Source organism: Phocoena phocoena, chromosome 10 (assembly GCF_963924675.1).
Source record: "Phocoena phocoena chromosome 10, mPhoPho1.1, whole genome shotgun sequence".
Taxonomy (NCBI): domain Eukaryota; kingdom Metazoa; phylum Chordata; class Mammalia; order Artiodactyla; family Phocoenidae; genus Phocoena; species Phocoena phocoena.
The window spans coordinates 97,445,396-97,459,204 of NC_089228.1; the positions used below are offsets into that span (position 1 = coordinate 97,445,396).

At 39.1% G+C, this 13,809-nt stretch overlaps 1 protein-coding gene across 1 annotated transcript in view; it reads right to left on the reverse strand.

Moving 5' to 3' along the window:
* The window catches only part of SYCP2L (synaptonemal complex protein 2 like), a 68,120-nt gene that overhangs the window by 29,737 nt on the left and 24,574 nt on the right, over positions 1–13,809 (reverse strand). Inside the window, exons 13-16 of the mRNA XM_065886012.1 lie at positions 10,893–11,035; positions 9,225–9,318; positions 8,591–8,745; positions 7,913–7,939 (exon numbers count right to left, since the gene is read on the reverse strand). Coding sequence (XP_065742084.1) covers positions 7,913–7,939; positions 8,591–8,745; positions 9,225–9,318; positions 10,893–11,035 — 419 coding nt within the window. The remainder of the gene's footprint in view (positions 1–7,912; positions 7,940–8,590; positions 8,746–9,224; positions 9,319–10,892; positions 11,036–13,809) is intronic.

The following is a 13,809-nucleotide window of genomic DNA, read 5'->3' on the forward strand; positions in this document are numbered from 1 at the left end:
CATGGGAAGGACTGCCCCAAAACAATGAAAGTGATTCCATTACCGACATCCTTGTTTCTTGCTTTCTGTCACCCTTAAAGGCAGAATCTTCCCTAAAAGCAAAATACATTGAATTAATGGTACTGTTTCACCAACATCTTCTCCTTTCCCAACTTCACAGCACTTTTTCTTTCCCTTTACACGTCCTTTGATTGTGAGCCCAACTCATGGGAAGTACCCCATTCTGAGACAAACTTTCTACGTTGCAATCCATTTCCATACATCTTCTGCCTGCCAACAACTGGCTATTTAACACAGAACAAAACTTTATTGAGCCCTTCTCTGTCAGGCATCCAAAGAAGAGGCTGGCAGGGTAACATCAGCAAGTAAGCAGTGAGTGTGACAATGCTACAGAGCAGTGTTTCCCGCCTGGCTCTGCCTTAGAATCAGCTGGGTGCCAAAAAGGCAAGCTTTTCTTGATGATTAGTGATGTTGAGCATCTTTTCATATACTTATTGGCCATTTGTATATCTTCTTTGGAGAAATGTCTATTCAAGTCCTTTCCCCATTTTTTTTTAATCAGGTGTTTTTTGGGGGTTTTTTGCTACTGAATTGTAGGAGTTTCTTAAATATTACACTTCAGATATTTACCCCTTATCAAATACAGTTTGCTATTATCATAAAACCAAAAGACAAGTCTTTCTATTTGCTACCATATAGAAAGAAACTTGATTTTTTTACGTTAATCTTATATCCTTCGGTTTTGTTAAAGGGGAGTTGTTTAATGGGGACCAAGTTTCAGAAAGATGAAGATGAAAAAGCTCAGGAGACGGCTGGTGGTGATGGCTGTACAACAACGTGAAGGTACTTAATGCCACTGAACGGTACGCTTGAAAACGGTTAAGATGGTAAATTTTACGTTATGCCTATTTTATCACAATTTTTAAAAAGTTATGCTAACACGTATATATGGAATTTAAGGGAAAAAATGTCATGAAGAACCTTGGGGTAAGACAGGAATAAAGACACAGACCTACTAGAGAATGGACTTGAGGATATGGGGAGGGGGAAGGGTGAGCTGTGACAAAGCGAGAGAGTGGCGTGGACATATATACACTACCAAACGTAAGGTAGATAGCTAGTGGGAAGCAGCCGCATAGCTCAGGGAGATCAGCTCCGTGCTTTGTGACCACCTGGAGGGGTGGGAGGGAGGGAGACGCAAGAGGGAAGAGATATGGGAACATATGTATATGTATAACTGATTCACTTTGTTATAAAGCAGAAACTAACACACCATTGTAAAGCAATTATACTCCAATAAAGATGTAAAAAAATAAAATAAAATACCTATTAAAAAAAGTTAGTCTTACACTGTTAGTGTGTGTACGGTCTTGATAGGGATACAGTAGGAAAATCAAATAGCTAGTTAAAAATCCCACTAAGGGATTATAGATAGGGAACTTCAGGGAGCTTTAGGAGACCATTGTAAGTTAATGATCACTCAAGAAAGCAATCGGAAAATCATGAAACAAAGCAGGCTTGCTTAACAACGAAACTAACAACAAAAATATACATCAAGTCAATGATGTCTGCATCCTGCTGGTTGAGGTAAGTTAATGATCCCTAGGACATGCTCCTCTGCTCAGGCTGAAAACAAAAATATAAGGGAAAGGTGACATTCCAAAGTAGAAGACCCTCATTACACTGAAACCTGAGATGACTTACCATATTTCAGCATACATTATCATCCTTCTGCCGATTTGAATAGCGCCATGACCTTCCTGGTTTGACCACTAGGGACAAGAAAACTCCCCTGTCAGACATGGAGGAGGAAGTGATGAGGGAAGCTTGATGTCTACTCAAGAATGAGGAAGAAAGTGGATTTCTCCCCCCTCCCCACTTTTCCTTTGTTTATAAAAATGTAACCCATTAAGTGCTAGGGGCAGAGCCCTCTCGCACCTCTTGTACCCCTCACAAGCCTCCTATACTAATAAACTCTTTCTTTACCTGTCACTCTGCCTCTTGCTGAATTCTTTCTGTGCTGAGACAGAAGAACCTATGCTCTACTGAGTCCCGAAATGCGTTCTGCGGTTTCAGTCTGAATTTATAAGCAGCTACAGGTGCTGTTTTATTCCAACATGAAAGAGCTAAAAAGCTCTGAGCAGTACCCAAGATTTCTTTGCAATACTGGCACCTGAACGTCCCTTTTAATGGAAGTACTCATTTGCAGAACAAAAAAACCGAGACCCGGAGATGAACAGATTACTCCAGTCAGGAATCTTTAACTCAAGAGTCTGTGGTGTTACTGTTAGATGCTCTAGGGGAATTATGTACCCTCCATAAGTCCAAGACCTACCCTTCTGCTCTATGTGGAAATATTCCGTAGGACCAAGCATGCAGCCCCTTCCCCAAAGCCGAATCTGGACCTCTAGGAGCAAGAACAACAATGTTCCATGCCTCTCAGAATGAGAAAAAGGATTCTCAGATTCAAGTGGGGCTGAAGAATTCTCTCACTGCAGAACAGAGGATCAGACAGGCACAGAGAGTGGCAGCAGGTTACTGGGAAGGCACAGCCCCGGCAGGGTTGCCTTACAGCAGCACACTTCCAAACCATGCGGGAAGCCCCTGCCAGCGCCCCACTCCTTCTGAGGCAGATGTGAGAGGAAGAGGTGAAGTCGGAAGAAACCTGGATTGCTCCAAGGATCTTAAAGAATGAGACACTGGGGCTTCCCTGGTGGCGCAGTGGTTGAGAGTCCGCCTGCCGATGCAGGGGACACGGGTTTGTGCCCCGGTCTGGGAGGATCCCACATGCCGTGGAGCGGCTGGGCCCGTGAGCCACGGCCGCTGAGCCTGTGTGTCCGCAGCCTGTGCTCTGCAACGGGAGAGGCCACAACAGCGAGAGGCCTGCGTACTGCAACAAAAAAAAAAAAAAAAAAAAAAAAAGCCTGGACAAGAAAGTGTGATGGGAAGGAAGTGTAGCGGTAGGGCAGGTTTCTACCCTCTTCTAGTTGAAAGAGATCCTTGAACAACGAATGGCTAGCTATAGCGATGGTATAAAAACACTACTTTTTCTTTCCTGGCTCATGGCCTGACAGAAATGTAGGCTCTATTCCTGGCTTAGAACTCTCCTTTTTTTTTTTTTTTAGAAGGACATCAGCTCAGCTTTTATTTATTTCTGGCTCTGTTGGGTCTTCGTTTCTGTGTGAGGGCTTTCTCTAGTTGCGGCAAGCGGTGGCCACTCTTCATCGCGGTGCGCGGGCCTCTCACTATCGCAGCCTCTGTTGTTGCGGAACACAGGCTCCAGAAGCACAGGCTCAGTAGTTGTGGCTCACGGGCCCCGTCGCTCTGCAGCATGTGGGATCCTCCCAGACCAGGGCTCGAACCCGCGTCCCCTGCATCGGCAGGCAGACCCTCAACCACTGCGCCACCAGGGAAGCCCCAGAACTCTCATTTTTTAAGGTCAAGAAAGAACAAATTTCACAGTATGACAGAGTGCTTTAAACTAACATCATAAAAGGAGAAACAGCACTGTTCATATATAAATTGTAAACCCTTAAAGCCCAAAACCAACATAGGCTGACACAGAAAAACAATAGGAGAGATATCTAGTAACTCACAGAAGAAGAATGGTATTGGGGAGGTGGAGCCACAATAACATATAAAAATTAATGAAGTAAATAAAGGAAATTATAACACACTGAGGACCCTCTGGGGGATTGTGTGGTTCTGGCAGAGGAATGAAGAAATAGCCCACATCAGTATTGGATCTGTTCATTGATTCATCAGTCTATCCATCAATGAAATTGTATTACTGAACCTATTGACAAAAATGTCTAGCAACTAGACCCTCAAAGATTGGGACTTTGCTGCAGTCCAGTGGTTAAGACTCTGCACTTCCAAGGCAGGGGGGTGTGGGTTCGATCCCTCGTTGGGGAACTAAGATCCCACATGCTGCATGGCACAGCCAAAAAGAAAAATAAATCAAATAGAACCCTCAAAGACTGCTGGTAGGAAGGTAAATTCCTGCAAAGACTTTGGAAAACATTTTGGCACTTTTTAAAAAAGTTAAACAAATACCAATTATGATCCAGCTATCCCGTTCCTATATATTTGCCCAAGAGAAAAGAAAACACATCTCCATACAAAGACTTACACATGAATCCTCAGGGCTTTACTTGTAACAACAAAAACCTGGGAACTCAAATGTTCATCAGCAGGAGAATGGATAAACAAAATGTGGTATATCCATACAATGGCTCCACTATTCTCCATACTACTCAATAATATAGAAGAATGAACTGTTGATACATGATGAATCTCAAAATAATTACACTGAATGAAAGAAGCTAGAAAAAAAGTACTTATTGTTTGGTTCCATTTAAATAGATTTTTAAAACTACAAACTCATCTATAGTGACAGAAAGCAGACCAGTGATTGCCAAGGGTCGGGGTGGGAATGCAGAAAGACAGGAGGGAGGGGTTTCAAAGGGGCAGGAAGAAACTCTCGGAGATGACGGATACGGTCCTTATCTTGATTGTGGTGATGGTTCCTGGGTGTAGACATATGTCAAAAACTGTATGTCATAGATGGAAAAATCTTCAACAAATTACTAGTAAACAGAATCCAACAGCACATTAAAAGGATCATACACCATGATCAAGTGGGGTTTATCCCAGGAATGCAAGGACTCTCCAATATACACAAATCAATCAATGTGATACACCATATTAACAAATTGAAGGAGAGAAACCATATGATCACCTCAATTGATGCAGAAAAAGCTTTTGACAAAAATCCAACACCCATTTAGTAAGCATAGTGGGAACTTACCTTAAGATAATAAAGGCCATATATGAAAAACCCACAGCCAACATTGTTCTCAGTGGTGAAAAACTGAAAGCATTTCCTCTAAGATCAGGAACAAGACAAGGCTGCCCACTCTCACCACTATTATTCACATAGTTTTGGAAGTTTTAGCCACAGCAATCAGAGACAAAAAAGAAATAAAAGGAATCCAAATCAGAAAAGAGGAAGTAAAGCTGTCACTGTTTGCAGACGACACAATACTATACATAGAGAATCCTAAAGATGCTACCAGAAAACTACTAGAGCTAATCAATGAATCTGGTAAAGTAGCAGGATACAAAATTAATGCACAGAAATCTCTTGCATTCCTACACACTAATGATGAAAAATATGAAAGAGAAATTAAGGAAACACTCCCATTTACCATTGCAACAAAAAGAATAAAATACCTAGGAACAGACCTACCTAAGGAAACAAAAGACCTGTATGCAGAAAACTATAAGACACTGATGAAAGAAATTAAAGATGATACAAACAGATGGAGAGCTATACCATGTTCTTGGATTGGAAGAATCAACACTGTGAAAATGACTATACTACCCAAAGCAATCTATAGATTCAATGCAATCCCTATCAAACTACCAATGGCATTTTTCACAGAACTAGAACAAAAAATTTCACAACTTGTATGGAAACACAAAAGACCCCGAATAGCTAAAACAATCTTGAGAAAGAAAAACGGAGCTGGAGGAATCAGGCTCCCTGACTTCAGACTATACTACAAATCTACAGTAATCAAGACAGTATGGTACTGGCACAAGAACAGAAATATAAATCAATGGAACAAGACAGAAACCCCAGAGATAAACCCACGCACATATGGTCACCTTATTTTTAATAAAGGAGGCAAGAGTATACAATGGAGAAAAGACAGCCTCTTCAATAAGTGGTGCTGGGAAAACTGGACAGCTATATGCAAAAGAATGAAATTAGAACACTCCCTAACACCATACACAAAAATAAACTCAAAACGGATTAAAGATCTAAATGTAAGGCCGAATACTATAAAACCCCTAGAGAAAAACATAGGCAGAACACTCTACGGCATAAATCACAGCAAGATCCTTTTTGACCTACCTCCTAGAGTAAGGGAAATAAAAACAAAAGTAAACAAATGGGACCTAATGAAACTTAAAAGCTTTTACACAGCAAAGGAAACCATAAATAAGACAAAAAGACAACCCTCAGAATGGGAGAAAATATTTGCAAATGATGCAACTGACAAAGGATTAATCTCAAAATATACAAGCAGCTCATGCAGCTCAATATCACAAAAACAAACAACCCAATCCAAAAATGGGCAGAAGACCTAAACAGACATTTCTCCAAAGAACATATACAGACTGCCAGCAAACACATGGAAGGATGCTCAACATCACTAATCATTAGAGAAATTCAAATCAAAACTACAATGAGGTATCACCTCACACTGGTCAGAATGGCCATCATCAAAAAATCTACAAACAATAAATGCAGGAGAGGGTGTGGAGAAAAGGGAACACTCTTGCACTGCTGGTGGGAATATGAATTGGTACAGCCACTATGGAGAACAGTACGGAGGTTCCTTAAAAAACTAAAAATAGAACTACCATACAACCCAGCAATCTCACTACTGGGCATATACCCTGAGAAAACCATTATTCAAAAAAAGTCATGTACCACAATGTTCATTGCAGCACTATTTACAATAGCCAGGACATGGAAGCAACCTAAGTGTCCATCGACAGATAAATGGATAAAGAAGATGTGGCACATATGTACAATGGAATATTACTCAGCCATAAAAAGAAACGAAATTGAGTTATTTGTAGTGAGGTGGATGGACCTAGAGTCTGTCATACAGAGTGAAGTAAGTCAGAAAGAGAAAAACAAATACAGTATGCTAACACATATATATGGAATCTAAAAAAAAAAAAAAGGTTATGACGAACCTAGGGGCAGGACAGGAATAAAGATGCAGATGTAGAGAATGGACCTCAGGACACAGGGAGGGGGAAGGGTAAGCTGGGATGAAGTGAGAGAGTGGCATGGACATATATATACTACCAAATGTAAAATAGATAGCCAGTGGGAAGCAGCCACACAGCACAGAGAGACCAGCTCGGTGCTTTGTGACCACCTAGAGGAGGGGTGGGATAGGGCGGGTGGGAGGGAGACACAAGAGGAAGGAGATATGGGGATATACGTGTATGTATAGCCGATTCACTGTGTTATAAAGCAGAACCTACACACCATTGTAAAGCAATTATACTCCAATAAAGATGTTAAAAAAAAACTGTGTCAAAAATTTGATGTCAAAGTATACATCCAATTGTACACTTTAAATACGTACAATTTATTTTATTTCAGTTATACCTCAATAAAGCTGTAAAAAAAAAAAATCACAGGTATGACCCATTCTTCAGAGGCCTACATGGAAAGTGGCAATAAAATAATGCCAAGAAATACACGTTTTCTGGCGAGGGATATTCAGTGTTCTGCTACAGAAAACTACATCACCAAAGATAACACTGGGACTATAATGGTAGAGACTCATAGGTCAAGAGAACTTTCCAGCCCTGCTCAAATCATTCTGCAGAAAACTGCGCACAATGCTCTCTCCTTGGGTGGAGCACAGCCACATGCAAAAAAGGGGGAAAACCTAGACAGTCGAATTGTAATTAACAGTAATCTACATGGCTCATGAGTTTCGAAAATCACGTACCTAGATGTATCATTTAATTCAGGAACCTGCATTTTTGCTGATGGTGCTTGTAAATCTAAAGAATTTTCAAGTTTTGAAGGAACTTCCAAGCATGAAAATGAAAAACAAAAATTATTAAGCATCTCAGGTAAACATTTAAATATACCATTCAAGTCTTATGACAGAAAAAAAATCTGACCTTTTTGTGTATCATCCAGTTTCGATTTTTCAGGTGAATTGTCAGCTGTATTTGTTTGCTGCAGGAAAAACATATATACCTAAGTTTAACTATGTTGTCTTTGAAATTTTTTACAATTCCAAAGAAAAGCATTTAAATAGTAGGATATCAGGCTCTTTGTTCATTAGATTTAGCTCCAAATGACTGTTGGCTGTTCCAGAAACACCAATATCTACCCTCAGAAGATTCGCCACCATCAAAGACAATCACAGAGTGTCTCAGAGTTACTAAGGGAAACATCAAAGGAAGACTTACAAATGTCTTCAACAGCACCATAATTGTCGAGATATGTACAAGTTCCCAAAGAGACAATCTATCTGGAGGAATAATCTTTGGTGTATTTGTTTTTAAAAAAAAATCATAACACTATCACATTTCTGTATAATGTGTCCATGTAATCAAACATAGGAAAATGGACTGAACACCAATACATGCCAAGCAGTGTGTTAGGTGCTTTATGTATTTATGCTTTTAATCCTAAGACGGCCACACTGTAAACCAGCTATTACCTTTGCTTTACAGATGAGAAGCCTCAGGCTCAATGATGTTAAGTAATTTTCCCAAGTTCCCACAATCAGTAAGTGAAAACCAGGTCTGATTCCAAACATTAGGCTGCTTTTCCCAAACTCAGTCTCCAGATCCCAAATGAGGGAACGAGGCAAAGCCAGCCAAGTGACACATTCCGCGGGAGAGCCAAGATGAGTGAAAGTCGAGAAAAAATAAACACGGCAGGCAAAAGTAATTTAAAGGAGGGGATAGTGAAAAAAGAGAGAGATGGTTGACCAGGAGAAAATGGACAACAAGCCGGAGAGTCAGCTTCCACCTGCCAGCGTCCTGGTGGATACAGCTCAGAATCTTGTCCCCAGTTCCCTGTACTCACAGTAGGCTCAGACTGGTTATTTAAGGGGAGAGTTGTTAGGCAATTGTTATCTTCAGCACTGGTTAACTCTGCCAGCTCGGTAGATTCCTTTGCTTGGTCTATACACATTAAGAAAAGAGAAACAAAGAATGGTAACAATAACCATACACAATGCTGCATACACCCTCCAAATGCTCTTTATGAGATTCATACTGCAAGTACATCACCATATTTTGGTAAGAGCTGGTAATTAGGACCTGCTATGGGCACCTTGGAAAACTGCTTTTGGGTCTAACTCATAAGAGATATGTAACCTGTGCTAAGGCCAGCTTCATGGGTAGACAGGGCCCTACACACTTGCCTCCTGCCACCCCATCATAATTTCTCTTTTGTCATTTCCAATTGACCCCAAGACAAACTGTATCAGGCGGAGAAAATAGTTCAAGGTTTAATCAGCAACTTTTCTTTCTCCAAAGGTATAATAACACATTAATTACTCCTATATGACCACAGGTTTTCAGTGACCTCTTTCAAGTAATATTTTATCATTGCTTCTCTATGGAATCCAGGTAAGAAATTTTGTTATTTCCCAATATACCTGTCTCTCTTTCGTGGCTGCTAGGAATCTCAGTGTCTTCTTTCTCAAACGCACCAGAAAGGTCTGAGGAGATTTTTGTCTGGTCAGGCCTCACCTGAAATGAAAACCAAAAATCACACGATTTTTAAAAGCAGTAATCCTTTTAAAAATTTATTATTAACAGACCTAAAGAGACATAGATAGCAATACAATAATAGGAAGGGACTTTAATACCCCACTTACATCAATGGATACATCACTCAGATGGAAAATCAATATGGAAACATCAGCCTTAAATGACACGTTAGATCCAGTGGACTTGACATATACATAACATTCTACCCGAAAGCAACAGATTACACATTCTTCTCAAGCACATATGGAATCCAGGATAGATCATATATTAGGTCACGAAACAAGTCTTAATAAATTTAAGAAGACTGAAATCATATCAAGCATCTTTACCAACTACAGTGGTATGAAACTAGAAATCAATTACAAGAAGAAAACTGGAAAACTCATGAATACATGGAGATTAAATAACACGCTTCTGAAAAACCAATGGGTCAATGAAGAAATCAAAAAAGAGATTAAAAAAAACTTTTGGCAAATGAAAATGGAAATGCAACACACCAAAACTTATGAGGTGTGGGAGAAGCAGTTCTAAGAGGGAAGTTCATAGTGATAAATGCCCACATCAGAAAAGAAAAGAAGGACTTCCCTAGTGGTCCAGTGGTTAAGACTCTGTGCTTCCAATACAGGGGGCACGAGTTTGATCCCTGGTTGGGGAACAAGATCCCACATACTATGCAGAGTGACCAAAACAATAATAATAATAAAGAAAAGAAAGAACTCAAATAAATAACATATCTTTATACCTCAAGGAACTAGAAAGAAAACTAAATGAACCCCAAGTTAGTAGAAGGAAGCAAATGAAGAACAGAACGGAAATAAACAAAAGACACTAAAAAAACAATAGAAAAGATCAATGAAACTAAGAGCTGGTTCTTTGAAAATATAAACAAAATTGACAAACATCTAGCTGGATTCACATATATATGTGTGTGTATCTATCTATCTATATTTAAAGCAGCCTATTATTCAGCCATAAAAAAAGAAGCAAATCCTGCCATTTGCAACAACATGGGTGGACCTTGGGGGCATTATGAAAAGTGAAATAAGTCAGACAGAGACAGACAAATACCGTATGATCTCACTTATATGTGGAATCTTAAAAACAACAACAAAAACAAGCTCACAGATACAGAGAGCAGATTGGTGGTTCCAGAGGAAGGGGTTGAGGGTAGGTGAAATGGGTGAAGGGGGTCAAAAGGTACAAACTTCATGTTATAAAATGAATATGTCATGGGGATGTAAGGTACAACATGGTGACTATAGTTAATACTATATTGCATATTTGAAAGTTGCTGAGAGACTAAGTTCTCTAAATTTTTTTTGTTCACAAAAGAAAAACTTCTAACAATGGTGATAGTTGTCAACTAGTCTCATTGTGGCGATTTTTTCACAATATATACAAAAATGGAATCATTACGATTTACACCTGCAACTACTATGTTTCAGGTCAATTATATCTCAGTTTTTAAAACCCCAACATGGAAATGTAAGAGACATGAAAACATACTAAAACATATTTACTGATAAATAATCAAGAAGAATTAAACATGCCACCTGTTTGTCACCTCCTAAAGCTTTAATGGAAGCTTGTGCTATGTTGAATTGCAATTCAAAATGAATTTCTATTTTCATCACTTCTTTGTTTCTGATATTAATAGGCTTCTTCAGGTAAATTTTGAGCATCTTCATCTCAGTTTCTAGCAAAAATAAAGTATACCAATGTAGATCAACATACTGAAAGGTTGTATTTTTAAATTTTATAATTTTAAATAACTGCACTGGGATATTTGTTCACTGTCCAGATTCTTCCACAATGAGAAGTTGAAAAGAAATTATTTGAATAAAGTTACTCTGAAATTATTTTTATTAGATGCACATGTGTGTTTTTACACACACACACACAAATATGTTTAAGCAGTTAATCTAGCAGAGATAGAAGTAACTTAGCAGCATAGCAAATGAGGTATTTTGTCTTCTAAAATTCAATCCATTTTTTAAAGAACATTTGTGAATACAAAGCTACCATCTGTAACAGGTATTTTACTTCTCAATATATTAAGCACAACACTCATTCTCGTTCTTTCTGTCTCTCTCAGATCCCACTCGTTTCTAAAATTCAAAATAAAATCCACTGTTCTCGATATACAAACTGGAATAATCCACACTCATCTCAACAGATTCACTTAAAGAAGAGAAATGGAAACATTCTCCAGAGAGGCCTAATTCTCAGACAACAGTCTCCTTGAGGGCCTCCTACCAGGACAACAGCCCTTTACTGACAAATAGTAATTGGTTTTAGAAGAGAAAATAGTTTAGACCACAATTCATAGCGAGCCCAAGAATAAGCCACAGTTAAGTACAAGCTGTGTTGGAAGCAGCAGGGGTGAAAAGAGTAAAACCCAAGAAAGGGCAGGCAAAGCTCAGGGTCACAAACTGATGAGAATGAAGAGGAAAAAAGAGACACACCTGGGTCTAGATCTGTGGCCAGTGGTACTCGAAATGTGGCTAGTACAACATGAATTGCATTATAAGCATAAAATACACACTAGTTTGTGAAGACATAGTACCAAAAAAGAGAAGGTAAAATATCTCATTAATTGTTCATATTGATTACATGTTAAACTGTTAATATTTTGGACATACTGAGTGAAATAAATATATATTATTAAAATTAGTCCACTTGAAAAAAAACTTTTTAATGAGGCTACTAGAAAATTTTTAATTAAATATATGGTTCAGATCCTATTTCTATACAACAGTGTTGGCCTCTAGTAAAGTTCAACAATCCCCCAAATGCCGATCTTACTGGACGTTCAGTCACTGCAGAGAAAGTCTCTAAATCCCTGCAGCAAAAGTAATTCTAAACAAGGTCTGAAAATGTAAATAGCTAGTTGGGCTGCGGGGCTCGATGCAAATGTACAAGGAAAAGAAGAAATAGCCTGAGGGCTGCCCTCAACAGGCTCCTAAAACACTGTCAACCCCTTAGCAGGAAGGGCTCGGCACACAAAAGGCAAGTCTTGCTTGTAGTGTTTGCTACACAAGCCTCAGTTGCCTCTGCTATAAAACTAAAACATGACACCTACTTCCTCCAGCTACTGTGAGGCACTTTATGAATTTTAAAGCCTCCCCAAAATGTGATATATTTATGAAGTGTAGAATATTAAGTTTGGCAAGTCGGTTGCTGAAAATCACCTCAACAGCAAAGTTCAGGTTCAGAAACTTAAAATATGTAATGTTAGGGGTACCAGTCAGAAAATCCATGGAAGTCTTTATAAAATACTGACTTCAGAATAAACACCAATGATATTTTGCATATCTTAAGTGAATAGTAACAGGTAATGACTATATAAATTAAGTTACTCTTAACTTATGATTATATTTAATTTACATTTCTAGTGAGATGTTTATGAACTCCTTTCCTTTACTACAGATAGGAGACACCTCCAACTCAACGTATGCTATCTTCCCAATTTTGTGACTGTATAACTGCTCATTTGTGCTTCTTCCCATCTGTGACACCATAAGAAATATATATTTGATCTTGGCCTTGGTTCCTGACACAGAGCTTCTGAAACACATTTTAAGTGATGGGGTGCTGGGAGCACCTTTTGTTCTAATATTTGGTCTTTGACCCAGGTTCCTGACACCAGAGCTTCTAAGGCCCTTGGAATGCCCGGGGTGATGAGTGTTTTATAAGTTAATGAGGTGACTGGGGGTTGGAGGACTTAAGGATTGGGACTGGTCAAAAACTTGCACAAGCCTCTTAGATAGCCTCAGCCACCAGAGGGCAGACAGCAAAAGCAAGAAGAACTACAATCCTGCAGCCTGTGGAACAATAACCACATTCACAGAAAGATAGACAAGATGAAAAGGCAGAGGGTTATGTACCAGATGAAGGAACGAGATAAAACAGAAAAACAACTAAATGAAGTGGAGAAGGGCAACCTTCCAGAAAAAGAATTCACAATAATGATAGTGAAGATGATCCAGGACCTCGGAAAAAGAATGGAGGCAAAGATCGAGAAGATGCAAGAAATGTTTAACAAAGACCTAGAAGAATTAAAGAACAAACAGAGATGAACAATACAATAACTGAAATGAAAAATACACTAGAAGGAATCAATAGCAGAATAACTGAGGCAGAAGAACGGATAAGTGACCTTGAAGACAGAATGGTGGAATTCACTGCTGTGGAACAGAATAAAGAAAAAAGAATGAAATGAAGTCAGCCTAAGAGACCACTGTGACAACATTAAATGCAACAACATTCCCATTATAGGGGTCCCAGAAGGAGACAAGAAAGGACCCGAGAAAATATTTGAAGAGATTATAGCCAAAAACTTCCCTAACATGGGAAAGGAAATAGCCACGCAAGTCCAGCAAGCGCAGCGAGTCCCATACAGGATAAACCCAAGGAGAAACACTCCGAGACACATAGTAATCAAATTGGCAAAAATTAAAGACAAAGAAA